Source organism: Rhincodon typus, chromosome 7, assembly GCF_021869965.1.
Source record: "Rhincodon typus isolate 14 chromosome 7, sRhiTyp1.1, whole genome shotgun sequence".
Lineage (NCBI taxonomy): Eukaryota > Metazoa > Chordata > Chondrichthyes > Orectolobiformes > Rhincodontidae > Rhincodon > Rhincodon typus.
This window is the reverse complement of record NC_063338.1, coordinates 40,349,746-40,377,248: the sequence shown is the minus strand read 5'-3', so window position 1 is coordinate 40,377,248 and position 27,503 is coordinate 40,349,746. Positions and strand designations below refer to the sequence as shown.

The following is a 27,503-nucleotide window of genomic DNA, read 5'->3' as shown; positions in this document are numbered from 1 at the left end:
TTAAAAATCTCATAAAACACAAGGTACAAAACTTGCATAACCGTTTAGTTCGGCTATATACAGTATGTACATGTCACAGAAAATGGTTAAAAATTCCTAAATCCAAGTGCAATAATTCCATAATGCACAATCTACCATTTGTTTAGATATTGTCTAGTTTGGTATAAATGCACAATGTCAAGTCAGGTAAAAAAATATTTAAAATAATATATACAAGTCAGAAATTCAAGTTCATAACAGTTAAGGTATCTATTTTGAAGTTTAATCAATGACATGTCAGTGAATTCAAATCCTTAAACTGATCTAATTTTAATATTTACAGTGGCAGAATCTGATCCAAATTCATTTGTGAGTCTTAGAGTGTAGCGTCCTGCATCATTTTCTTTGACATCTGTAATAATGAGTGTTGTTAGATCATCTGTTGTTTCAATGTGAAATCTGCCACCATCCTCATCATCAGAAAGAGGTTTCCCCCCACGTGACCATTTTACTTCAGGCATAGGATCACCAGAGAAAGCACAGGCCACTGTTAGAACCTTTCCTTTCTCAATGGTGATATCCGATGGTAAAGCTTCAATTTTAGGAGAAGTTCCTGTAAGAAGAAAAACAACAAACAAGTTAGTATTTATTTTCTAGCATGCTGTCAGAATAGAAACAGATATTTTTAAATGTTTAATATTGACTTAATATCACCTTTAATAAAACCAGTTAGCATTTTGCCAGAGCTTGTTTCCATTTGAGCCATACTGGAATGCTCCATGAAAGAGCTAGAGCTAGAGCTCATTGATAGCTTTGATTCTTTGAAAGATGACATGCTACTCGAGGACATGCTGGCAAATTTAAGTTCACTCATGCTGCTGCTGGCCTCTTCTTTGCTCATTTGCATTGTCTTGGAAGAAAAATGTCCCTGCATGCTAGCAGAAGCACCAGTCCCCAGAAGTACCATTTTAGACGGTTCTTCAATTAGAGCTGTGGAACAGAGCAAACCGATATGATGTATAAATAGTCTCACTTTTGATATAACTGGAATAGTAAAATTCTCAAACAAAGATCAAAATGTCAATCCTCTTCAGCATTTCATACATTATTTGCAAATTGGACAAATAAGGCATTAAAGCATCTGTCTTGTGCTGCAAAAGTACACATTTATCTGGACACAATTCACTCAGTCACCAGACTGTTTTTATACATTGTATTGAAGCAAGTTAAATTCAGATTCAATAAAATGTCACTATAACTCAGCTGTGAGGAAATGGAGAAAGGCTAATAACAAGAGCAATAATAAATTTCAGGCAATAGCATACCCAGTACAACTAAAGATGCTGTTGCAGAACATTGCCCATGAAAGTTCTTCGCTGTTACTGTGTATTTTCCACTGTCAGAAATTGCAGCACTCAGAATTTCAAGGGTGTACTTGTTTTTCAAACGGCTCACTCTTAAATTTCTTGAAATTGCAATCTGAAATATGAAACAAGCTCATTATATATCAAAGAACATGCTAAAGTAATTTGAATTAGATAACCAGATAAACGAGAAGAAACCCTGGGTACTTACAGGATGGTTGTCTTTCATCCATTCAACCTCTGGAGAAGGATCTCCTGATATTTCACAAGTAAATGACACATTTTGACCTTCATTAACATTTTGGGACTTGGGCTGTGCAATGAATGCTGGAGCATTTGATTGTTTATGCTTAACTGTTAAATCAAATTGACATTTAACTATTCCATGCTCCGTTTTCGCTTCACAGGTGATTGTGCCTTCATCTCTGAAACTGATCTTTTTGATGGTTAATGTGTGGTCATTTCCAGATACACCATATCGATAATCTTCTGAATTGAAAAGCTCAATACCATTTGAAACCCATTTCACATCAGAAACATTTGGTATGTTGGCCTTAAGTACGGCCTTCTGGCCTTCAACTGCTGTCATTTGTACCCGCGTAGCTGTAATTTCTGTGTATGCTGTCTTCAGTTCCTTTTTCACAATTTGTTCCTGAACTACCTCTGTTTTTCCGTATGATTTAGCAGCTTTTTTCTGAGCAGCTGCTTTTGATTCAGTTATCTTGGCCACTTTGGCAACTGTGTTTTTGAATACTTGACCAGTGAAGGAAAAAGTGGTTTTGGATACACCACCTTCACCAGCGATTTCACAAGTGTATTCACCTTCGTCACTTGCATTAATTCCATGGATACTGAGATTATAGACTCCATTAGCAGCATATTCCAATTTGTAGTGACTATTCTCCCTTACTTTACGCCCATCTTTGAACCAAGTTAATTCTTTCACATTCAGAACTGTGCTTTCAACAGCACATGTGAGTTTTACAGTACCATCTTCAGCAACTTCAGCTTTCAAATCTCGAGAAATCTTAGGTGGAGTGCTTGCAGGGATCTCTACTCGGTCTGCGGAAGGTGTTCTGAGAGTGGGAGGTGACTTAACTCTTGGCAGAGAGGTGACTAGTTCCGGTGATTTGACCCTCTTGGGAGCCTTCATTGCCTCTGCCGACTTTGTACGAGGTTCAGGGGTCTTTACTTTACCTACTTCTTTTGCTCCAGCTCTTCGGATAGTCAGAGTAAACTGTGCTTCTTCTCTTCCTTCAGAATTTTCCACCACTATTTTGTAACTTCCTTCATCAGAAGATTGAACTGATGAAATTGTAAAGGTAGATTTATCCTGTGTTGTCATGATAAATAAGTGTCGAGAGGATGTAATTGTTCTCCCGGCATGCATCCATGTCACAGTGGGTGTTGGCTCACCATCAAAGCCACAAGAAAATCTAACAGACTCTCCCTCTGTTACTGTGACTGACTGTGGTTTTGTTATTATTCTGGCGGCGTGAGTTCGCTTGGATGCGTAAAGCGATGTTTCTTTTGCAGCAGAAATTTCAGAACCGATTGACTCTCTTATTTCTGACTCTTTTATTTTAGTTTCCCTCATCTCACTGACCTCCTCCATTTCGGTTGATTTTCTGAACGCAGAGAATTGGTAAAAATCAGTTTTTGTTAGTTCCGGCACAATTAATTTTGGTTGCTCTTCATCTTTACGGCGAGATAGATAGGTAACATAGTCACCTCCTGTAATATCTAGTGTTGCATAGTCAGAAGCCTCTCCTTTGTAATTAGAACTAACAACGCGATAGGTTCCACTATCTTCAGGTTGGCAATCCCGAATTTCCAGTGTTAGTACCCCATTCATATCAGTAAAATGATACTTGTCGCTCTCTTGAATTTCTCTACCATTGTGGTACCAGCTAATTTCAGCTCTTGGCTTGGACAGAACATTTAGAGTAAATCTGGTAGTTTGACCACAAGGGATGCGATGAGAACGCATTCTCAAAGTTATCCGTGGACAATGGTCAAGGCTGAAAGGCTGTTGAGTAAGAACTTCGTACTTCCCTTCTGAAGTCTTCTTTGTCTTTAAAGCAGTTTTCATTGATTCATAGCGTGAAAAGATGTCAAATCTAGCACTCCTTTCAAAGCGTGAAAGTGAGCTCTCTCGAGACACTGGACTTGGTGAACGTGGACGTGTTCTCTCTGGGGTAGGAGATCGTCTTTCTGGGGCTTCGCTTTCGAATTCTGCAGGGCGTGGTCGGGTTCTGATTAGTTCAGATACTGGTCGCATCAATTCCATATAAGATGGGGAAAGCGATCTTCTTCTTCTGAGAAGCTTCGAGACAGGTGGAGATTCTCTGCGAGTGTACTGCTTAACTTCGATGGCTTGTTCTTCTTCTTCTTCTGATTTTCTCACTAAAATTGCTCTTTCTCGATGACTTTGCATTCTTAATTTTTCTTCATATTCCATACGCTCTAGCTCTGTTTGGTAGCTGGACAATTTCTGGACTGTAGCAATTGGTCGAAGTAGCTCTTCATCTTCTCTGTCTTCTATCATTCGTTGCTTTTGTTTTGGTGGTCTATAAATAGCTTTCTCGTGGCGTTGCCGGAGATCTATATAACTTGGGCCAGCTTCATATTTGGAAGGGATATGATATCTTTGGTATTTTCTATATTTTTCCTCCTCTTCTGCTGTAGCAAACTGTGTCTTTTGAAATTTTTGCTGAAGTGCTGACAGTTCAAAACGTGGAGGGCTGCGGCTTGGAGGTGAAGCAGAAAATCCTAATTCAAGTTCCTCCTCGAGACGTAATCTTTCCTCTTCTACCCTCTTCATTGAAAGGTACTCATCAACAGGACGGAGTAAGTCATCATCCGACAAATCACAAAGTGATCTCCTTCTTGGTCTGTAGTACATTTCATAGTCAGGAGATGGTGTGCGCCTTCGAGCTGGTCTAACTGTTTCAAGATCATCTTGTGATATTTTTGGTATGCGCCATTTAGGTTTATACTGATCAGTAAAACGTGGCAAAGGCATGACATAAAACTGCTCCCACCTTGACAGACGGATTCGTTTTGGTCGTTTTGTTACAATTCTCTCTATAGGCCCTGGCATTTCATAATGGTCTCTCAATTTTCTGTACCATTTCATTTCAGACAATGGCACAAAATATTTGATCTCTTTATCTTCTTCAATTGCACTTGCTGCATGCACACGAGATTCTGGAATTTTATAAGGCATGCGAAGTCGTTTTTCTTCCTTCTGTTTCTCTACCTTTGTAATTTCATATTCACCTTTTACGTTCTTGGTGCTGACAGCTGGTTTGTACATTATTTCAGCTTCTCGCAGAGCTTGCTTTGCTACTGCCGTCAGTGGAACTGCTTCAACATTTGCAAGAATTTCAGCCATTCTTATAGTCTTGTTCATTTGCTTCTCAGCATGTTGCCGCCGTTCCTCCTCACTCTCATACTGACGCTTGACATAGGTCATACGTTCAACTTTTAGATAGGCCTGGCAGCTCGCAGATCCAGCACTGTTAGTCGCAGTGATTCTGTAAATGCCGGAGTCTTCTGGTAAAGTATCTCTAATGTGCAGAACATAGTAGTCCAAACCTTCATAGACAATTTCAACATTTGGACCTAGTGCCAAAGCCTGTCCATCTTTCTCCCATTTCAGAGCAGGAGGCGGTATGCCAGACACCCTGCATTCAAAACGAACGCTTTGGCCTTCCATACATTCTGCATTTGCCAACAAGCGCTTAAACATTGGTCTCAAAGTGGTATCTGTTGCAGGTGGATGAGGTAATACTGTTAATTTGGCTTTGCAGCTGTCCTCACCATACTTATTGCGAGCTAGTACGGTATATTCAGCATCATCATCAGTTGTTAGGTTGTGTATGATCAGTTGATAAAGGCCTTTGTCGGATATAAACGTATATTTTCTGTCATCTTCACCGGGTTTGATCTTCTGTCCAGATTTCAACCAAGTTACTCGTGGTTCAGGGTGAACTGTTATAGTAACACCAAATCTGACATCTTCTCCAATATATGCAGAGCGCTTGTACAAAGGCAGGGTAAACTCTGGTGGCCTCTCCAGGAGCCTCATAGTGTCAACTTTACGTTTTACTTTCTTCACCCTGCGCTCCATGTAGAATTTACGCACTTCCCTGACACCACTTACAAACAGTTCTGCGTAGGAGCTGTCTTCACCATAGTCATTTACGACTTTGCATCTGTAAGTGCCATCATCTGTCTTGTTTATGTCTTTAACATACATTGTTGCCAAACCATTTTGGTATGTAATTTCATATTTGTCACTGGATTCCAATTGCCTGACACCAAAGTACCAAGTGACTTCGGTAGATTGATCATAATTTTCTATCCTGCAGGTATACCTGACATGGCCACCTTCTTCAGCAAAAGCATGCATTATCTGCCCAGTAATTGGACCAATGTCAATTGGAGCTATCTTAATTTTCGCAACTGTAACTCCTCTCTGAACTCTTACGGCTCCACCAGAAGAAATTCGAGCAACAGACACAACAACGTTCAATTCTTTCTTAACTAGAGTCTGATAGTATCTTCTGTGTCTCAATGTCTTAATTACTTTGGTACTCATTGTTTCTGTCTTCTGTTTCAACCATGAATGTTCAAGAGCTTCAGCAGCTGTCATCCGAGCCCTCCTTTCTTTGACCAAAAGGCGATCTATGAAATCTAGAGCTTCAGTGGTAACATCTTGGAAAGCTTCATCCTCAAAGCTGTATTCCGCTTGAATAATTTTGTCAATAACTTGTTGGTTTGTTTCAGCGATAAATGGATTCAGACCACTAAGGAGTATATACACAAGCACACCTACTGACCACATGTCAGTAGCTGAACTGACCATGTCATGTTGATGGAGTTCAGGGGCTGCATACTCTGCGGCAGTAAATTGGAGTCTAATATTATCGCCAGGTATGAGTTGTCTGGCCTGTCCAAGTTCAACAATCTTAATAAAAGAGCTCTTTCTTGTGGTGAAGATTATATTATCTGGTCGGATATCAAAATGGCCCACATTCTGACTATGTAGGAAGTCCAGTGCTTCACAGATCTGGCGGGTATAAGTGATAATTTCTCTTTCATTCAGTTCAAAGGTGGTTGTATTAATACGCTCAAAGATATCAAGACCAGAAATGAACTCAAAGACCATGACCAATTCTTCAAGGCTTTCAAATGATTCATATAACCAAAGGATATTCTTGTGCCTAGCAATATTAAGAATTTCAATTTCTTTCTTCACCAGCACCTGATCAGCACCCTTTATTTTAACAAACTTTGCCATGTATGTTTTCTTACTAGTATTTTCAATACACCGATGGACAATACTAAAGTGTCCACGCCCCAGCTCTTCAGCAATTGTGAATCGACTGTGAAGTTCTTTAATAGTAGAATGGGTAGCTTTGCATTTGGTAATCTCTAGTGATTCAGCAACCTCTTCATCATAGTTCAGGACTCTCGTCTTATCTTCTTTAGTGATTATAGGTTCAGTTGGCTCTGATGGCTGACTCTGGCCAAACTTGTTCTCAGCAATCACACGGAACTGGTAGCTGGTCTTGCCAAAGAGATTCACAACAGTGTAGTGCGTATCACGTGACTGTGCAACACGAATCCACATCTCTGCTGTTGTTGCGCATTTTTCAATAACATAGTTAATCACTCTGCTTCCACCATCATTAGCAGGGGGATTCCATGTTAAAATGACAGAATCACGTGTAATGTCACTGACTTGAAGTCCTCTTGGTGAGTCAGGCACATCAGCCACATCCAATTCAACTGTTTGTTGATCAATGCCAAATCTGTTCTTGGCACATACAACATAGAAACCAGCATCTTTTCTGTCAACTCCATTAGGGAACACAAGAGATGTAAATGATCTTGTCACTATTACTTGGTAGTGACCATCATTATCAATAAGATCTTGACCCTTCTGCCATGTGATTACAGGATCAGGTCTGCCACTGAAAGGAATCTTGATGCTTATTATTTCACCACGGAGAGCATGAACTGCACCCATGCCTTCCAGATGCTTGGGTAGATGAATCTTGGCAGGAACTGGAAACAGAAGGAAAAGTTTTAATAATGAATATAAATACTGAAAGGCAGTAATACAATGTAAAACAATGAACTTATCATGGACGAAGCTAGTCTCAGGAGCAAAATGGGCAACAGTTTTATGTCCATCCACATTTTTTGTTTCTATTGATTTCAATGGAAAGGTAAATCAATATAAAAGAAAATCACTGGCTGCAAAATGAGATGTTGATCCATTTTGCACTAACCCAAGATTGACTGCATCCCATATGTTTATAAAAATATACTTTCTTACCATAATACAGCATGCTTAAGTAATTACTATGTGATACATACCATCAACATCCAAAGAGACGGTTGATGAAATGGAACCTCCTTGATTGACTGCTCGAACTTGATAAACAGAGGCATCGTCTCCTGTGGCATTAGTAATTACCAGCTGGTGGTATCCTCCTTTGAATTCTTGGATCTTTAATTTTTCACCATCAGGCTCAATTTCCTTCCCTTGTTTAAACCATTTCACAACAGGTTTAGGATGACCAGTAATCTTGCAAACAAAAGTGGCAGTGCTCTTATATTTCACACTCAAATTGCGTATTTCTTCTTTGAACTGTGGTGCTGTGATGGGTACATCACACACTGGAACAATGGGTTCGGATATTTCACTCCAGTCACTCTCACCACCAAGGTTTTCACATTTGACACGGAACTCATACTCCAAGCCCTCAATAAGGCCTTTCACAGAGTAAACTGTTTCATGTATTTCATCAGTTGTTACAGCAATCCATTTATTCTGTTTCTTCTCTCGTTTTTCAAGGTAATAATTTCTGATCTTTGCTCCACCATCACTGGCAGGTGGTTTCCATGAAACCACACAAGAGTTCTTTGTGACTGCAGTTACAACAGGCTTAGCTGGTATTCCAGGCTTCTCTGCAGGGAGGAATAAAGTGTATATATTACAATTCAAGACACAGGAAGAGAATGGACATGTAACAACTTAATTTATGTAAATATTTACCATATGGACTCTTGATGATGACAACAGAGGAAACCTCTAATGGTTCGCTGATGCCGAACTGATTCTGAGCAGAAACACGGAAGTAGTAACCAGCACCATCAATGAGATTTACAATTCTACAAGATGTGCCAGCAATCGAGGATGACACTAGGTTCCATTTTTCACCTTCCTTGGCTTCGCATTTTTCCACAATGTAGTTTGTAACCATAGCACCTCCATTATCAAGTGGTGGTTTCCAACTGATTACTGCAGAATTCTTCAGCAAAGCATCAATTGCGATTGGTCCTTCTGGCATATCTGGTTTATCTATAAGTAAGTATAGATGGTATTAGATATACTATTTGAGTGAAATTATCTCACAATATCTACAATATAATTTTACTATACATTACCTTGGATCTCAACATTAAATGTTGCATCAATTGTTCCGAATGTATTGCCAAGTTGCACTTTATATTTTCCAGCATGATTCTTTCGTGTAACATTTCTCACTACAAGATGACTATAGTGTTCTGTATTTTCTATTGAAATGTTATCTGAATCCGTCAAGAGTTTCTTTCCATGGAACCAGCGAATAGCAGGCACAGGACGCCCAATGTATACAACATGAATGCGAAGACTTGTACCAACACCGACAAGATATTGCTCTTTCAATGGGAACCCAGGGTGGAATTGTGGAGTAGCCTCGAGCAACACTTTACCACTGACCTCAGTTTCTCCAGCATCATTAGTAGCCTTGCATGTGTATAAGCCTTCGTCATCCTGATCATCCGTCATAATGGTAATGGAATGATTACGTCCATCTGAACTCATTTTGTACTTGCGGCTTTGTTGCAATTCTTTTCCAAAATGATACCACCTAATTTCTGGAAGTGGTCTACCAATGATCTGGCAGGTCAGTTTAGCTGGCTCACCTAGCTTAGCAATAACTTCAGCAATTTCTTGTTTAACACATGGTTCTTCTCCAGCTGTTGGTGAGATAAAAGAAGCCATGAGCAGGAGTCATTTCTAACAAGACAAGAATAGATTATATTAAAATATGAATAAAAATACATACAAGTCAATTTAGTCTTGATAGCCATAAGGGTTCTACGAGGTCTGCTAATGCCAGTCTCATTCTCTGCAAAGACCCTGAATTCATATTCTGTGGCTTCCAGAAGACCACCCTGTGTAAATTGTCTGTCTTTTATTCGATCCTTGTTACATTTCTTCCATGCACTGTCACCAGACTGGCGATACTCAACCCAGTAACCAATAATTTCCTTGCCACCATCACATTCAGGACGTTCCCACTCTATAGTGATACTATCCTTCATGACAGAAATCACTTCAATCTCTCCAGGTTGGCTTGGTTTATCTGTGAAAAATAATTGTTCAAATTATATTAACTTAAATATAATGATATTAAGATCTAGCAATTGTGCTGTAGTTGAAATTTATAAACCGCATATTCATACAATGGATTTATATAAAAGCAATTAAACCTACCAAATGGATCCTTGCATAGGACAGCATCAGATGGTGGGCTTGGATCACTAAGACCGATGTCATTCTGTGCCATAATACGGAATTGATATTCAGCATCTGGGACAAGTCCAGTAACAGTATACATTGTTGTGGTAATTTGGGTCTTGTTTTGCCGCACCCATTTATCTGTGGTAGACTCTTTGCGATCAATAAAATAGCCAGTGACACGTGATCCACCATCATCTCTTGGCCTTGACCAGGACAGGCTGACAGATGTTTTGGTGACATCTAGTATTTCTGGTGGATTGCTTGGAGGCTCTGGAGGATCTAGAATGACAGTAATGAATTAGCTAGTGTGTGAAAAATTAAGCATTTAAATTCAAGGGTAAGATAACATAACATTTACCTTAAGACTAAAATAAACACTGTTCTACTTACTTAGTGGTGTCTTTGGTATAACCGACTCTTCTGATTTTAGAGCTTTGCTAATACCAAACTGGTTTTCAGCAGAGACACGGAAGTGGTATTCCACATTTTCCTTCAGGCCTTTTACAAATAAAGAATTCTCCTTTACCCTGGAATCAACCGTGTACCAGGCTGTTTTGGGTACTTCACGTCTCTCAACAATGTAGCCAACAATATCAGATCCACCATCATCAGCAGGAGGTCTCCAACTGACCCTAACAGAACGAGCTTGAATATCATCAAATTCGAGTGGTCCTTGTGGAGGATCAGGATTTCCAATGACTTTCACCTTAATATACGCTGTCTTTTTGCCACATTTGTTTTCAAGAATCAAGTCATATGTGCCTGAATCCTCTCTATCTGCTTCCTTTATTACAAGTTCAGTTTGAGTGTCAGAAGTGGCAATCATTGCACGCATGCTAATATCACGGCCTTCCTTTGTCCATTTGCAGATGGGAATAGGTTTGCCTTTAATGGGCACTGTTAGCCTGATCACCCCACCTTGTCTTACAATCAGACCCTCAAGGTATTGATGATCAAGTTCATAATCAGGATATTCTGAAAAGAAAAGAAATCCGACTTTAATAAATAAAAATCCAAATCATACATTGAGACATCCTATGCTCAGTTTACCTATATCATTAATCAAGTCAGTTCAAAACATGGCATTTCCAATTTAGGTGCTTTTCAGATATGACTTGGGAAGTGCTTCAAAAGTGCACACGTGGCTGTAAGCATACTGCACCCCTTAGCCCCTCACTCCGAACCTTTCCTTTCATCATTGTGGGTTCAACTACTAATGGATGGGAAATGGCATTTAAAAGCCTTCTTAACTAATGACCATTGAAGATATCTGAACTTTAAGATGTCTTAGTTTAGTCACTTCAGCAATTGCATGCACCAATTTTCTGATAAGGAAATACAAATCATATCGCAGCAAGTGAATCAGAGGATAGAAATTCCCTTTCAGACTGTTAGTTGGTATTTTTGGATTGCTGACAACTCTGAATGTTCACTTTATAATTCAACAGACTTGACTGTTAATAATATCAATTATAGGTTAGAACAGAGCCTAAAATATGGCACAGTTAAATAACACAAAACTAATAGGACATGAGGTATAACAATTTCAGCATTTCTCACCTAGCATTTCAGTGACTTTAACAGTTCCTGGCACATCAGCAGGTTCACCAGGACCACCAGCATTAACAGCCATAACACGGAACCTGTATTCAGCTCCCTGTGGCATATGAGTCAGTGTGTATTCACAGATCTTTGTTGGAGTAGTGTTGCACTTAGTCCATTCATATTGATCAACCTTCTGCATCTCAATAAGGTATCCTGTGACCTTGGAACCTCCTTCGTCTTCTGGTGGATTCCAAGCCACGGATACAGATGTTCTTGTTGTGTCTGAAACTCTTGGATTCTGTGGTTTGCCAGGTGGATCTATATAACATAACAAATGAATAATTTCTTATCGTAAATAGTATAACCATGTAAATTTATACAAAGTACTGCGCAATTTAAAGTTGTGAGCAAATTAAGCAGGTAGAAATGTTGAGTTTTGTTCTTTGGTTTATGATATGTTAGTCGATCATGATTAGATTTACGCTGAAGTGATACATTTAGCATCATTACCCTTGGTAAATTATTCTAAACATTTAAAGAACTTTGAATAATGAAGTCAGTTTACACATAGCCGCTGTGCTTTTCCAACTTTAACAACAAGGGAAATCAAAGCTGTGACAGTAAAATTACATAAAGTGATTGATAAAGAATATTCAATAAAGAGTGCTTTACCATTTTACTAATATTTAGAATTAATCATTAATAATTTCAGGTCTGGCAACCCAGTACCACAGTAAAGATCAGCATCTTCCTTAAGTATTTTAGAAACAAAGCAAATTTTAGTTGTGGAAATAATTTATAAAAATGGAAATCTGTTGGTTAGTCTTTGACATTGTATGACATTACCTATTGGGTCCATAGCAACTGCAGATTTGGAGGGTCTGCTGGGTTTACTTGCACCTCTTGCATTCACAGCTGTCACGCGATGTTCATACTCTAATCCTTCTATAAGACCAGTGGAACGATATCTTGTCATAGTCACAAGTACTTTGTTAGTTCTCACCCATCGGTCAGCTTTTAGTTCTTTCCGTTCAATTATGTACCCGTTGATCACTGAACCTCCATCTTCAATTGGTGGTTCCCAAGTAATTGTCATGCCGTCACGAGAGACATCAAACACGTGAGGAGTACCAGGAGGTCCAGGTATATCTATTGGGGAAAGAGGGATGAATGTACTTTATCTCACATAAAATCATTTTAGTGATCAATGTGGGAATGATGCTCAAAATGTTTCTTAGATGTACAATGATTCAGATTTTTGCAAACTCTATCAGTTCTTTTGGCTCAGGAAACAGTCCTCTTAACAGCGAAAGAAACATTTAAGTTACACCAACACACCATATGATAAATCAAGGATCAGTTTCTTCAAAAGTGGGAAATTCAATATAGAAACCATGAGTGCCTTTTTTTAAAACAAAAACCAATATGGATTGACATTGGGTTACAAGTCTCATTCGTGGTATATTTGATCTAAAATGGGCAACAGATTGTCACGAAATATGTGTTACTCCATCCAGAATTCTATATAGAAAAATAATTCTTAAGAATCCTATTATCCCTGTGTGTATTAATAGAATGATACATTTGGCCTACTGTGCTGTGCTGATAAAGTCATCCAATTAGTCACATTTCTCCTACTTCTCCCCTTAACCCCTTTTTTGTTCCTTGTATATTTATCTAATTCCATTTATATGTTACTATTCCAGAAGCTTCCATCATTCTTTCAATACGGTATTCCTGATCATAAATACAATTCATAATACAGGAAGAACTAGAATGATATGCTGATAGGGTTAGCTGTAATAAGGTGGGAGGAGGTTCACATGAAAACATAAATGGATCAGTTTGTCTGAACAACCTATTTCTATATAATAGACTCTGTTTCATTGATGCTGTTTATAGAATTGTTAAGTTTTGGCAGTGTCTTTCAGGTAAAATAAGAGGCTCATATGACCTGTCCTGAAGTCTACTAGGCAGCAAACTTGGGTAGTTTGATTGTGATAGATTAAAGAGAGCCCAAGACTGATTTACTGGGACAGAAAAAAATTCCAAAGTTAAGACAATGTTGTGTGTGAACAGCTGTGCTTTAAACTGGCTGTTTATCTCCAAAGTAAGAGAGAGTTTCAAGAATAGCTAATCAGTATCTCTGGGATACAATGTCCATGTGATTCAAGTTGCTATGGTAATAGACTTTGAAATACAGAAGAAGTCATTGTGGCAATGCTTGAGCATCAGCATGCAACAGAGGACAGAAACATCATGTTCACCTCAATTTTACCTGAAGATACACGCAACTTTTAAAACCTGAAGACTTCAGAGCCTTCCTGTGAGATCATGACATGGACTTAATCTTGCATACAAATTGTATCTCTTGTATAAATTTGTGAAAGTTGGCAGGTCTGAACGTTTGTCTAATTACTGAGTCTAATCATTGTTTAATTATCATAATTTCCGTTCTTGAAATCTATTATAATTAACACAATCAAGAGATTACAATGTCATAGGATGGGATTGAAGATGAAATGGTCTGCAACTTAATATCATGATATCTTTAATTGCTAGTAAAATACGTTAACTTACTTATGGCACTCTTGCATTCCACGATGCTAGACTGTAAAAATGATCCAATGCCAAAGCGGTTTGTGGCAGCCACACGGAAGACATATTCACTGCCTTCATTTAATCGAGTAAACTTGAATGTGTTCCTAGTAACAGATTCGGACACTGGAAGCCAGCCTGGGCGATGAGCATCACGTTGCTCTACTACATAACCACTAATGGCAGCACCACCATCTTTCTCTGGGGGATCCCAACTGATGGTGACTGTAGTGGCATCAATTGCATCAATTCGGATTGAGCCTGCAGGTTGTCCTGGTTTATCTGAGAGTAGATTAATACAGTTACCCAAGACTTGCAAAATGATTATAGCACCACAAACAGTACACTAGTATAAATGACAACCATCTACGACATGAAAAATGATCAAAGCACCACAAATAGGACACTAGCGTAATTGTTTTCTTTTTAAAGAGAGGTTGTGAGAAATACTTACCTAGAATGATTACTTTGATGGTTTCAGTAGCTGTACCAGCAACATTTTTTGCCTCAAGCACGTAGTCTCCAGTATCATCTATGGTGGTTTCACGTATAGAAAGATGAACTACTTTGGCAAGTCTTTCTATGGTCGTGCGGTCATTTTCTTTTAGTTTCGTTCCCTCAAAATACCATGAAACAGCAGGTGGTGGACGGCCACTAATTGGAATAGATAGTTCAATAGGCCTGCCAGCATTTACAATGAATGTCTTTTGAGGTATGCCAGCCAAATCAATGCTTGGTACCACTGTAAGAAGGAAAATAAAAATCAGAACTCTTTTTAGTAAAACTGTTTTTACATTTAAAATACACGATCGCATATTAATGCTTGTTATTTTTAACTACAATATAGACACTAAAAATCATTTTAAACTTACACATACCTCTCTGGTCCTGTACAGTGACAGCAGTTATAATCTCTCTTGGTTCACTGATACCCTTTTCATTCTGGGCCCTAACTCTGAACAGGTACTGTTCAAACTCATTGAGAGAGAGTATAGTATGTTCAAAAACTGTGTGTTTGAGAGTTGCAACTTTCATCCACTTTTCTGTGCCAGCTTTGCATGCTTCAATAACATAACCAGTCAGTCTGCTGCCTCCATCATGCAGTGGTTTTTCCCAGGCTAGCGTGACTGTAGATTTTGTGACGTCAATTACATCCAATTTCTGTGGAATCATAGGAACTTCTGAGACAAGCACCGCATCAGCAGTTTCACATGGCTCACCGATACCGTACATATTTTCAGGCAAAACTCTAAAATAATACATTGTCCCCTCAGTAAGTCCAGTTATTCTATAAATTGTTTTGCTGCATTTAACTGTCACAGTCTTGAATGCTCTCATTGCAGCTTCACGTCTCTCAATTATGTAATTGTTTACTGGTGCTCCACCGTCAATTGTTGGAACATCCCATGTGATAACAACAGAATCTCTTGAGACTTCCTTCACATTAACAGCAGCAGGGGGGCCAGGTGTATCTGAGAATAGAGCAGATATTTTATTTTGTAGTATTTTGTTTGTATGCTATAAAAAAGCCTACAGTGACAACAGGAAAAAAAGATTTAAAGCATTATTTTTCCACATACCATATACTTTGACAACTATGGTTGCTGACTTTTTGCCGGAGGGATTTTCAGCCTCAATGGTGTATTTTCCAGCATCATAGCGATTGACTTTGTCAACTACCAGCAGTGTGTAAGAATCTGTTATATCAATAATACCACGATGGCGTAGGTCAACACCAGGTTTACTCCAGGTTAGCACGGGAGTAGGTCTGCCAGTGACTGAAACCATTAAGCGGAGAGAACCACCAGCTCTAACTGTAACAGTCTTTTTGAGATCGTCTGCAAGCTCAAGGTCTGGAATTTCTAGAAAAATTAAACATAGAGTGGAAAAGAGATGATAAACAAGATCTTGCACAGATAAAACCATCAAAAATGTAACAACAATGAAAATCTCACTGACCATATTTCTTAGGATTTTAGGTATTTAAGTTTTAGATTGCTCTTCAGTTACAATTTAATGCTGATACGTTTTCAGTACACACATGCACACTTTATTCAAACATTAGAAATCCTCTCAGAGAAATGTAAAAATTTGCAAAATCAAATGAATTGCCTATATACATGCTACAAACCTAATCTTTCTTCTGGTTCAATTTTAGCAGATGATTCACTGAAATCACTCATTCCATTAATGTTGACAGAAGCAACTCTGAAACAGTACTTTCTGTTAGTTGTAAGACCTGTAATGGTATATTCAGTGTTTCTTATGTTGGCTGTAGTATGTGCTCTGTACCACTGTTCCACGCCTTCTTCTTTCATTTCAAGTACATAGCCAATGATATCAGAACCTCCATCATACATGGGTTTTGTCCATGCTAGGCTAATGCTATGTTTAGTTGAATCAACAACTCTTGGTGCTGAAGGCGGGGCAGGTGTATCTGTATTGAATTTCAAAAGATAAACCTCATAAATATTCGTATATTCTCAATTGTAAGGAACCTTAAAATATTAATTTAAAATCTAATGCTTACATGTTGGTTCTTTGCATAGAATATAACTTGATGATCCACTGGGCTCACTGTTACCAGCTGCATTCACTGCTGTAACACGGAACTGGTATTCACAAGTCTCCATTAGATTTGTAACTTTGAGCCTTGTATCATAAATAGTAAAATCTTTGTTTACTCGAGTCCAACGCACACTTCGTTTTTCACGTTTATCCACAAGGTAGTTACTAATTTCAGCTCCACCATCAGTTTCAGGTTTCAACCACTGGATAATAATATGCTCTTTTCCAACTGCAACAACTTCTGGTTCACTGGGTGGTGATGGAATCGCTATTAACAAATTAAAGTGTGATAGATTTATTTAGTAACTTATTAGCCATATTAATTTAATAAATAATAATATTTTGAAGTATAAAAGAAATGTATCAAATAGTACTCACTGAATGTATTTCTGGCTATGGCAGGCTCAGACTCCTGTGGTACACCAGGTCCATACTTGTTAACAGCTCTTACTCTAAAAATGTATTCATTGTTCTTTATAAGTCTTGTAACAACAGCAGAAAGAGAACTGCACTCAGCTTCAACGATCACCCAGTTAAGTCTGCTAGTCTCACGCCTCTCAACAATATAGTGTGTAACTGCTGCTCCTCCATCTTCCAAAGGCATATTCCATGACAAAGTGCATTTCTCTTCAGTTAGTCTGCTAATGGTAAGTGGACCATCACATGGACCAGGCGAATCTAACAGAGTTTGAAACAAAACGTTATGACACAAGATAACCTGCAAACAACTTTTAATTTAAAGTGCCTTTCCAAAAGTATTCACAATATTTTGTAACAGAAAACCTACCAAGCACTTTAACATTTACGGACACAGTCTTAGTTCCACTTGGATTTTTCACAGTTAGTGTATATCTTCCAGTGTCATTTCTGTCACAGAACTTGATAATGGCAACAGCACGCTTGTTAGTGTACTGAAGAGAGATCTTCTCACAAAGCTCCAGTTCTTTATCTTCCTTTGACCAATAGACCTTAGGGTCAGGTTTCCCACAAATGAAAGCATCAAGCACCAGGTCCGACCCAGCTCTTATAGTTATCATGTCACCAAGCAGCCTGCTGTCTAGTTCAGCCTTGGGTGGTACTGTAAATACAAACAAAAAAAAGTAATGTTTAAAAAAATGACTTACTTTGCTTCATAAAGAGATCTAAACCATTAATAAGTCTCTGATGTATTTCTGACTTTAACATACCATATTCATCTTTACAAGTGACAGGTCCTGTGGATTCAGATGGCATACTAATTACTCCATTTGCATTCTTGGCTAAAACACGGAATTCATACACTTCAGCATCACTAAGTCCTGAAATAGTGTAGAAGGTATCCGAGATAGAGGTGTAGTTGCACTTAAGCCAGCGACCATCTCCAGTTTCATTATATGGTTTGCGTTCCACGATGTATCCAACAATTTTACTTCCACCATCATACACTGGTGCAGTCCATTTTATTGAAACTGAAGTCCTGCTAACATCTGTTACTTCTGGTTGACCTGGAGGATCTTTATAAAATTCAAACAAAAATAAAGTTAACTTTTAATTTGTAGCTATTTGCAAAAGAGACAGCAATAATTGCAAAACATATAATCTCTTTTATTACACTTATGAATGTACTTACCAACAGGATTCTGAGCCATTACTAGTCTAGAAGCTTCACTAGCTTTGCTCAAGCCAGCAGCATTCATTGCATAAGTTCTGAACTGGTACTCCAAACCTTCCACTAGAGTAGAAATTTTGTAATGGCAATCGATGCATGGTATTTTGTTTTCTTTCACCCAGAGAATGCTGTTACGTTCTTTCTTTTCAATCCAGTACCCTGTAACTTTGCTGCCACCATCATGATATGGCTCTTCCCATCGAATAGACATTGCATTGGCAGATACAAAATATACTTCTGGCCTGGTTGGTGGACTTGGTGGAACTACATTATATGCAAAACAAAAACAATTTGTAAGTTTCTCAGGTTTCATTCTTTTACAGTAATTTTATATGTGTGCATTACAATTTAAAAGTTTATATATTTTACTTACCAAATGGATGTTCAGCAACCACAGGCAATGATTCCAATGGCTTGCTGACACCAAATCTGTTTTCCGAACAGACGCGGAAGCTGTATTCCATATACTTTGTCAAGTGAGTAACTTTAATTTGAGTCCGTTTCACACTGGAATTGATGAGTTGCCATACAGTAGTACCAGACTCACGCTTTTCTACAATGTAGTTGGAGATTTCACTGCCACCATCATCTTCAGGTTCTCTCCATGACAATACACATGACTCTGCAGAAACGGATGAGATGGCTATGGGACCAGTAACTGGGCCCGGCCGACCAATGACATTAACAGTTACGGTAAAGGTCTTGACTCCTGCTGTGTTTTCAAGTGTTAAATAATATTTTCCAGAGTCACCTCTCATTGCATCCTTCACTGTCAGTGTACTTCTCTCTTTCGTTGTTTTGATAGTAACTCTATCTGTTTCCTTAAGTCTCATCTCCTCAAGCTTCCACATAACCTTAGGAGCAGGACGGCCACTAATAGGCACATCGATAGTAAAGGTACTTCCTGCTTTGCATGTAATCAGTTGATTAGCGATACCAGATAAATCTGCTTTAGGCTCTATCTGTGGTTCCTTAATAATAACAGAAGAAAATGCCTCCCTTGGTTCACTGTAGCCAGCGTCATTCTTTGCTCTGACACGGAACTCATACTCTGTATTTTCAACCAGTCCACCAACTGTGAGAGTAAGGTTTTTGGTATGGCCATCTTCAACCCAATGATCTGAACCTTTCTGCTTCATCTCCACCAGATAATCGGTAATATGACTGCCACCATCATGCTCTGGTTTCAACCAAGCCAAGACAGCGAAGGTTCTACCTGTGTCGACAATATCGAGTCTCTTAGGTGGTGCTGGCTCTTCAGTGGCGACAATGGGTTCTGTCATTTCATTTGGTTCACCAATACCAAATTCATTTACTGCCATCACACGGAAGAAATATGGTACTCCTTCTGCAAGTTCTTGTGCCTTGAAGATCTGCCGAGTGCACTTTCCACTGATTTCTTGCCAGCTACGCCGACTGGCTTCACGCTTCTCCACAACATAATGATGAATTCGTGAACCTCCATCATGAATAGGAGCATCCCACATTAATGTAATAGAACCTCTTGTAACTTCTTTGAAAGTAATTGGTCCCGGTGGACCAGGAGTGTCTTGTACCTTAACAGTAAATGTAATTGATTTGCTGCCATTGCTGTTTTCCAGAGTAAGGGTATATTTTCCAGCATCGTACCTGTTGCAATTCTCTACCATTAATATGCTGCTTGTTTCTGTTGTATTAATGTCAACATGTATCCCAATGGTAGAATCTGCCTTTTTCCAAGTGGCAACAGGAACTGGTCTGCCTTGGAAGGCAACATGCAACTGAATTATTTCACCGGCTCTAACAATATGTATTTGTTTGAAACTAGCATCAATATCAATTTCAGGTGCGGTTAACCTATCTGTGGCTTGTACTGGAGCAGAAACTTCGCAGCTTTCTCCTTTTCCTGCACCATTAACAGCACAGACACGGAATTTATATTCTTCACCAGGCTCCAGGTCAGTGACTGTGTACTTGGTATTGACACATGCTTCTACATTGACCTTACGCCAATCTTCCAGACTAGCCTTGCACTTTTCGATTATATAGCCAATAATTTCCATGCCACCATCAAACACAGGCTGAGTCCATTCCAAACTAACAGATGTCTTTGTTGTATCTGTGACTTTGACAACTGTAGGAGCACTTGGTGGATTAACTGGGTCTCTACATTTAATAAGTCTGGACACAGCACTCGGGGGACTGACTCCAGCATTATTTTCAGCCATTACGCGGAATTCATATTCATTCCCTTCCAGGAGGTTAGGTACTTTGAATCTGGTTTCGGTAATGGGTCTCTTGCTAGTAACTCTGACCCATCGCATACTCTTTTTCTCACGTCGTTCAAGGATGTAGTGGTTAATTTCACTTCCTCCATCTGATCTTGGTCTTGCCCATGTAAGGGTAATAGTTTCTCCTGTAACATTAGTTGGTTCTGGAGTACCAGGTTCATCAGGTACAGCTGTGAAACAAACGAGAAAAGAAGTTCCTGAATAAGGACTGGTCTGACAAATTGTAACTAGTAAACGTTTCACAAAAGCAAAGTCTTATCAGCTATAGATTGTAAACATTGAAATACACATACTGTACGGTATCTGTGCAATAACTGGCTCTGAATCTATGGGTCTGCCAGTACCAAACTTGTTGACAGCTGAGATACGGAACTGGTACTCATTCCCCTTAATCAGCTTGGTGACAGTAAATGAGCAGGCTTCACAGGTATCACTGACCAATGCCCAAGCAAGTCGACTTGTCTCTCGTTTCTCAATTACATAGTGAGTAATGACAGCACAGCCATCATTATCTGGGGGAATCCACCACAAAGTAAGTTTCTCGCCAGTAATGTTGCTAAATCGAATAGGTCCAATTGGTGGTCCAGGAGTATCTAAATAAAATCAGAATTGTTAGTGATAAGCAAATGATTCAACAAGAATTAAAATATGCATATCCTTAAGAATTGTATACAATTGTACTGAAAAAAATAAACTGGTTCAAAAGTTAGGTTTTTCCAAATACCTTGAACTCTGATATGAATATCAGCTGTCTTGGTGCCTGAAGCATTCTTGGCTTCCACAGTATATATACCACGATGATCTCGACTGCTGTCTCTAATAAAGAGTGAACTGGACCCAATAACATTTGTGATATCTACCGTCAATTTCTTGTCAATTTCCTTTCCATCTTTGTACCAGGTCACCTGTGGTACAGGACGACCTTTAATTTGCACCTTGAGCCGAATGCTGTCACCAGCTTTTACCGTCAAGCCTTCAAAGTGTTCGGCACCAAATTCAATTGATGGCGGTACTGTGAAAGAAAGTTTTGAGTAATTACCAACTTAATACTTCAATAACATAACAATTATCTACAATGCCACACATCACACAAGTGCTTTTTATTTAGTACTTACTGCTTTCATCTCTTGTTATGATGTGTCCTGATGATTGAGACGGTGGGCTGACTGTTCCAACTGCATTCCTTGCAATTATGCGGAATTCATAACGATCACCAGGGCTAAGACTCGATACTGTGTATTGGCATTCAGTAACATCAATAAAGTTGCATCGCAGCCAACGTCCACCTCCTTGTCGTTTTTCAACACTATAGGCCACTATCTTGCTTCCACCATCACGTTGCGGTGGATCCCACTTAAGTGTTACAGTTTCCCTTGTCACATCAATATAGTCCGGTGTACCAGGTGGATCTGATAAAGTATACAGATAGTCAATATGCTCTTACACAAGTAGAATTAAGCACATGAATGACTTCAGTATAATACTTTTCAGGAATATATTACTTACCAACTGGTGAGGCAGCCAAAGTGTATTTGCTTGGTTCACTCGCAGGGCTCAATCCAACTGAGTTTTCAGAATATACTCGGAACTGATAGTCCAGGCCCTCAATAAGTCCTGAAATTCTGTAATCTCTGTCAGAAATTGGCATTGTATTGACTTTTTGCCACAATATGCTGTTTCTTTCTTTCTTCTCAACATGATAACCGGTGACCTCGGAACCACCATCGTATACCGGTGCATCCCATGAGATTGTCATACCATCACAAGTAACATTGTATACAACAGGTCTTCCAGGTGGACCAGGAAGCCTGAACTGATGTTTTGTCAAAACAGCCATTGAGGTAAGAGGCTGACTCATTCCATATCTGTTTTCAGCACAAATTCTAAATTGATATTCTAAATCTTTAACCAGTTTGGTAACCTTAAATGTTCTTCTGGCCACACTAGAACAAACCAGTTTCCAATTGGTTTGTGTAGTTTCACGTTTTTCAACACTATAGGATGTAATTTCACTTCCTCCATCATCTTCAGGAGCATCCCATGACATTACGACACTTTCAGATTTAATTTCATCAAATCTAATTGGTCCTTTAGGCTTTGATGGAGGACCCAGTGTGATTATAGTAAAGCTGTATGCTTTTCTGGAAATTGCATTATCAAGAATTAAGGTGTATCTCCCACCATTTTCTTTCTTGATGTTCTTAATACTTAAAATAGCTTTGTTTTCTGTTTTCTTATACCGGAGGTGTTCACTTTCTTTCAATGGAATATTATCCTTCTGCCACTGAAGAGTTGGTTTTGGTTTACCCTTGTATGGGAGTTCAATATGTACATTGTGTCCAATTCTGACCCTGATCTGTCCTCCTGGTATATCAGACAAATCTGCTTCAGGTGTAATGACATAATCTTTTACAGTGATAGGTCCAATAACAACACCATCACTTAATCCCTTTTCATTTTTAGCGAAAACGCGGAATTCCATTTCTGCTAACTCCTTTAAATTGGTGATTTCAAATATACAGACCTTGCAAATTCCAGCAGGTGACCATTCTTGTGCTTCTTTTAATTTCTTTTCAATTACATATTCTGAAATTAAACTACCTCCGTCATAGTCAGGTTTGTTCCATTGTAATGTTACAGAAGACTTTGTTGAGTCCAGCATTGCAAGATCTTTGATTGGTCCTGGTACTTCAGTGGCTTTCACTGCTTCTGAAGTTTCACATGGCTCTCCCAATCCATTTTCATTCTCTGCCAATACTCGGAAATAGAATGCGTTCTTTTCTGACAAGCCAGTAATCTTAAACATCGTGCTGGAACATTTATTAGTGACAATGGACCAGGCTCTCTTTGTGGCATCTCTCTTTTCAATTACATAATTGGTAATTTCAGCACCACCATTAACAAGAGGTGCCTCCCAAACTAATGTGACGGTGCCTCTGGTTACGTGCTTAATATGCAATTTCTGACAAGGTCCAGGAGAATCAAGGACTTTCACAGATATGAATGTTGATTTGGGTTCGCCAACACCGTTTTCGATTGTCAAAACATACTTGCCTGCATCTTCACGGTGGATCTCAGGAATAGTGAGAACTGTTGATGATTCTGTATTGTGGATGACATATCTTTCATCCATATTTATATTTTTCTCACCCTTTCTCCAGGTAACAGTTGGAGTAGGACGTCCTTTGAAAGGTATCAGAATTTCTACATCTTCACCTGATTTTGCTGTTATAGAAGTCCTGAGTACAACATCAAGATCAATCTCTGGCTCTTCTGCAGAAGACAAATGTTTATATAAACCCATATTAGGAAATATCTATGACATATGTGCTATAAAGACAGGTTCAATGAATTTTAAATATCATAGACTTACCAAGTATATCTTTAGCTTGTACAGGTTCTACCATTTCAATTGGTTCTCCATGTCCAACAATGTTTACAGCACTGACACGGAAATAGTAGTTTACGCCATGTTTTAAATGGGATACAACATATTCTGTGGTTCTGACTTCACCCTTAGAAGTAATTACTGCCCACTGTTCTTCGTCAGCTTCTCTCATTTCTACCATATAGCTTGTTATTGTGCTCCCTCCATCATAGACAGGTTTAGTCCAGCCCAGAGTAATGGAAGATTTAGTACTGTCCACAATCTTCAGTTTAGTTGGTTGGCCAGGTTGGTCTGAAAATTAAATGAATATTTGAACATATAAGCACATAAAACAATGTTGCCTGTTACTTAAAGCTCACGTAATTTCAATGTATTTCACATTATTTTTACGTACCAATTGGATCAGCAGCTTTATAGAAGTCAGAAGGATCAGAAAATGGGCCTGCTCCTGCTGCATTAAGAGCACACACACGGTACTGGTAATCATTTCCTTCTGTAAGGCCAGCAACCTTTTGCCTGGTGTCACGGATAGATTCCTTCATGACTTTAAACCATCTCAGACTCTTTTTCTCACGTTTTTCCAAAATATAGCCACTGATTTCACTACCACCGTCAATAGTGGGTCTCTTCCAAGTGACTGTCATTGTCTCTTTTGTTATCATGGTGGCATCTGGCCTGGATGGCTGCCCAGGTGTAACTATTGAAAAGAAAGGATTCAACATTATGCTTTATGTAGCAATTAAGAGCATCCAAGGAAAAAAAAATTGCTGTTATCTTACCAAATGCATTCTTGGCAATGACAGGATCAGATTCCAGTGGATCACCAACACCATATTTGTTGACAGCCCGAACACGGAAGACATATTCATTGCCTTTAATGATGTTTCGTACTGAAATAATATTGTGTTCCAATGTTTCTGAAATAATAGACCATACAACGCGACTTGTCTCACGTTTTTCAACAATATAGTGGGTGACCATTGCACCACCATCGTCTGTTGGAGCAGTCCACATAATTGTGATTTTCTCAGCTGTAACAGTTTTGAATTGGATAGGGCCAATTGGGGGTCCAGGTTTGTCTGTAAAGCAGAAGAAATACGTCAAGTAATTTGCAAAAAACATCCAGCTGAAACAAAAGCCTTCAACTGATCACAATCCACCGACTTACCAAGTACTAGCAGTCTGATTGTTCCTGATGCCGCACCCATGGCATTTTTAAGCTTGATTTCATAGCTTCCACTGTTGATCCGAGTGGCATCCTTAATTATTACTGCTGTAGAGTCAGTTGTGCTTTCCAAAAAGACTTGAGAACCGGTCTCAAGTTCTTTATTATTTTTAAACCAGTCAATGGAAGGCAGAGGTTTGCCAGAGATTCCAACTTTCAGCTTTACAGCTGAACCAGCCTTAACTTTGACTATATCTGTATACTCCATTGGTAAGTCAACCTGAGGTGCACCTACAAATCAAATGATTGACAATGATATCATTAGACATGCTGACCACAAATGAAAATCTTCAAATGTAGAGGTATTATTGTCAGAAGGAAATAGTTACCAAAGGTATCATGACACGTTACGGGTCCAACAATTTCTGACGGATTACTTATTGAACCAATTGCATTTTTTGCAAATATGCGGAATTCATATTGGGCATCTTGGGTCAAACCTGAGACAGTAAACTGAGTCTCAATGACATTTGTAAAGCTGGCCTTTGTCCATCGCCCATTTGGCAAATCACGTCTTTCAACAATGTAGCCAGTGATCTTGCTTCCACCATCATAAGCTGGTTTTTTCCAACTGAGGCTTACAGAAGTCTTTGTAATATCTGTTACGTGTAGATTTGTTGGAATTTCTGAGAAAGAAAAGTGTGCTTAATATATGCAAATATCAGAGCAGTCTAGCAATAAAGCAATTCTATATTTGATCAAAATCAATGACAACTTAAGTTAATTCATACCACAAGGATCAATTGCAAGAACTTGATCAGAAGGATGACTGACTTTCCCAACACCTGCAGCATTTTCTGCATATATACGGAATTCATAGATAAGTCCAGCACTGATATTTGTGACCTTGAAGTGTGTTGAACGGACAATGGTCTTGTTAATTTTCTGCCATAAAATGCTGTTTCTGTCTTTCATTTCCACATGATAACCAACCACTTGGTTGCCACCATCAGAAACTGGCTCATTCCAGCACACTGTTATATTCTCTCTGGTGACATTAGTTACCCAAGGAGTTGATGGAGGTCCAGGTGTTGCTGTAAAATACAATTAATATACAGTTAACTGTTTTAATAGATAAAATGAACAATAATCATGATCCTTTTTGGCCTGTTCAATTTCATGTTATTGCATAGCAAGTTACTTACTGTATGGCAATTTGACTACGACACATTTGGAGTCAATATGGTCACTGATTCCAAAGCGGTTCTCGGCTTTGATGCGGAATTGGTATTCCTCTCCAGTAGTCAGCTTCATAACTTTGATTATACTTCTTACTGCAGTAGCAGACACTTCTGACCAAGCAGCAGTGCTTGTTTCTCTTTTCAAGACAATGTAATTTGTTACCTGACTGCCACCATCATAAGTTGGCGGTTGCCATCTCAGCGTTACACTACTTTCAGTAACATCACTAATATTTACAGGGCCCACTGGGGGTCCAGGTCTGTCAAGCACGACAATAATCACAAAGGATTTTGTTGTTCCACTGGAGTTGGCGGCAGTAATGTCATATCGACCTGCATCACTTGCAACACTTTCTTTCAGGTTCACAATCATGCTTTCAGCAATCATTTCAGTATTGAATCTCAGGGTTGACTTCACAGCTATGCCATCTTTGGACCAAGATACTTTTGGTTGTGGCTTTCCTGATATTGGGATTTCAAATTTCAGGTTGGATCCAGCTCTAACATATACAGTATTACGTGGAAAGTTCTTCATGTTGATTTCAGGTGATTCTGAAAGTAAAAATATCAATTTTAGTTGATGGAATAAATTATAAATACTATTAAATGAAGAAAGGTATACAGTTTTAAATTTCCAGTAATCACATAAATTATAACAGTTCATACTGCAGAATGACATGACTGTATTATAAATAAAAATTACCAAGTTGTTCTTTAACTGTTACTGGTAGAAGCATTTCCTTTGGATCACTGAGACCAGCTTGGTTTTCAGCAGATACTCTGAAGTAGTAGTCAACGTTTTCTTTCAAACCATGTATAACATGTTGTGTGGTCTTCACAATGGCACATCTAACCCACTTTTGTTGATCTTTTTCGAGAGCTTCTATGACATAGTTTGTGATCCTACTCCCTCCATCGTGTTCTGGTTTCAACCAAGCAAGTGAAACACTATTTTTGGTGACATTTGTAACTCCAAGTCGTTCAGGCATACTTGGCTTTTCTGAAAACAAAATAAAATGTTACTCTTTAGCCTGTCAGGGTCAGATGCATTTTCCCAAAGTTTTCATGCAATGCCTCAACTGACAACTTTGTTAACATCATACTTTACACAAAATGTTTTCTCCTAATTTTTATTTTATATGTTGTT

General features: G+C 38.8%; 1 protein-coding gene across 1 annotated transcript in view; it reads right to left on the bottom strand.

The window, feature by feature from the left end:
- Positions 1-293: 293 nt before the first annotated feature.
- ttn.2 (titin, tandem duplicate 2) overlaps positions 294-27,503 on the bottom strand; it is a 308,270-nt gene continuing 281,060 nt past the window's right edge. Inside the window, exons 232-266 of the mRNA XM_048599205.1 lie at positions 27,060-27,356; positions 26,321-26,908; positions 25,907-26,209; positions 25,505-25,801; positions 25,119-25,406; positions 24,730-25,029; positions 24,345-24,647; positions 23,936-24,241; positions 22,069-23,835; positions 21,678-21,971; positions 21,287-21,574; positions 20,856-21,155; positions 18,666-20,732; positions 18,254-18,556; positions 17,832-18,137; positions 17,432-17,722; positions 17,023-17,322; positions 16,607-16,912; positions 16,208-16,513; positions 15,657-15,938; positions 14,955-15,548; positions 14,531-14,818; positions 14,059-14,358; positions 12,325-12,627; positions 11,494-11,796; positions 10,324-10,908; positions 9,907-10,212; positions 9,476-9,775; positions 8,811-9,386; positions 8,419-8,724; positions 7,737-8,330; positions 1,555-7,421; positions 1,305-1,458; positions 694-969; positions 294-592 (exon numbers count right to left, since the gene is read on the bottom strand). Coding sequence (XP_048455162.1) covers positions 294-592; positions 694-969; positions 1,305-1,458; positions 1,555-7,421; positions 7,737-8,330; positions 8,419-8,724; positions 8,811-9,386; positions 9,476-9,775; positions 9,907-10,212; positions 10,324-10,908; positions 11,494-11,796; positions 12,325-12,627; positions 14,059-14,358; positions 14,531-14,818; positions 14,955-15,548; positions 15,657-15,938; positions 16,208-16,513; positions 16,607-16,912; positions 17,023-17,322; positions 17,432-17,722; positions 17,832-18,137; positions 18,254-18,556; positions 18,666-20,732; positions 20,856-21,155; positions 21,287-21,574; positions 21,678-21,971; positions 22,069-23,835; positions 23,936-24,241; positions 24,345-24,647; positions 24,730-25,029; positions 25,119-25,406; positions 25,505-25,801; positions 25,907-26,209; positions 26,321-26,908; positions 27,060-27,356 — 20,543 coding nt within the window. The remainder of the gene's footprint in view (positions 593-693; positions 970-1,304; positions 1,459-1,554; positions 7,422-7,736; positions 8,331-8,418; positions 8,725-8,810; positions 9,387-9,475; positions 9,776-9,906; positions 10,213-10,323; positions 10,909-11,493; positions 11,797-12,324; positions 12,628-14,058; positions 14,359-14,530; positions 14,819-14,954; positions 15,549-15,656; positions 15,939-16,207; positions 16,514-16,606; positions 16,913-17,022; positions 17,323-17,431; positions 17,723-17,831; positions 18,138-18,253; positions 18,557-18,665; positions 20,733-20,855; positions 21,156-21,286; positions 21,575-21,677; positions 21,972-22,068; positions 23,836-23,935; positions 24,242-24,344; positions 24,648-24,729; positions 25,030-25,118; positions 25,407-25,504; positions 25,802-25,906; positions 26,210-26,320; positions 26,909-27,059; positions 27,357-27,503) is intronic.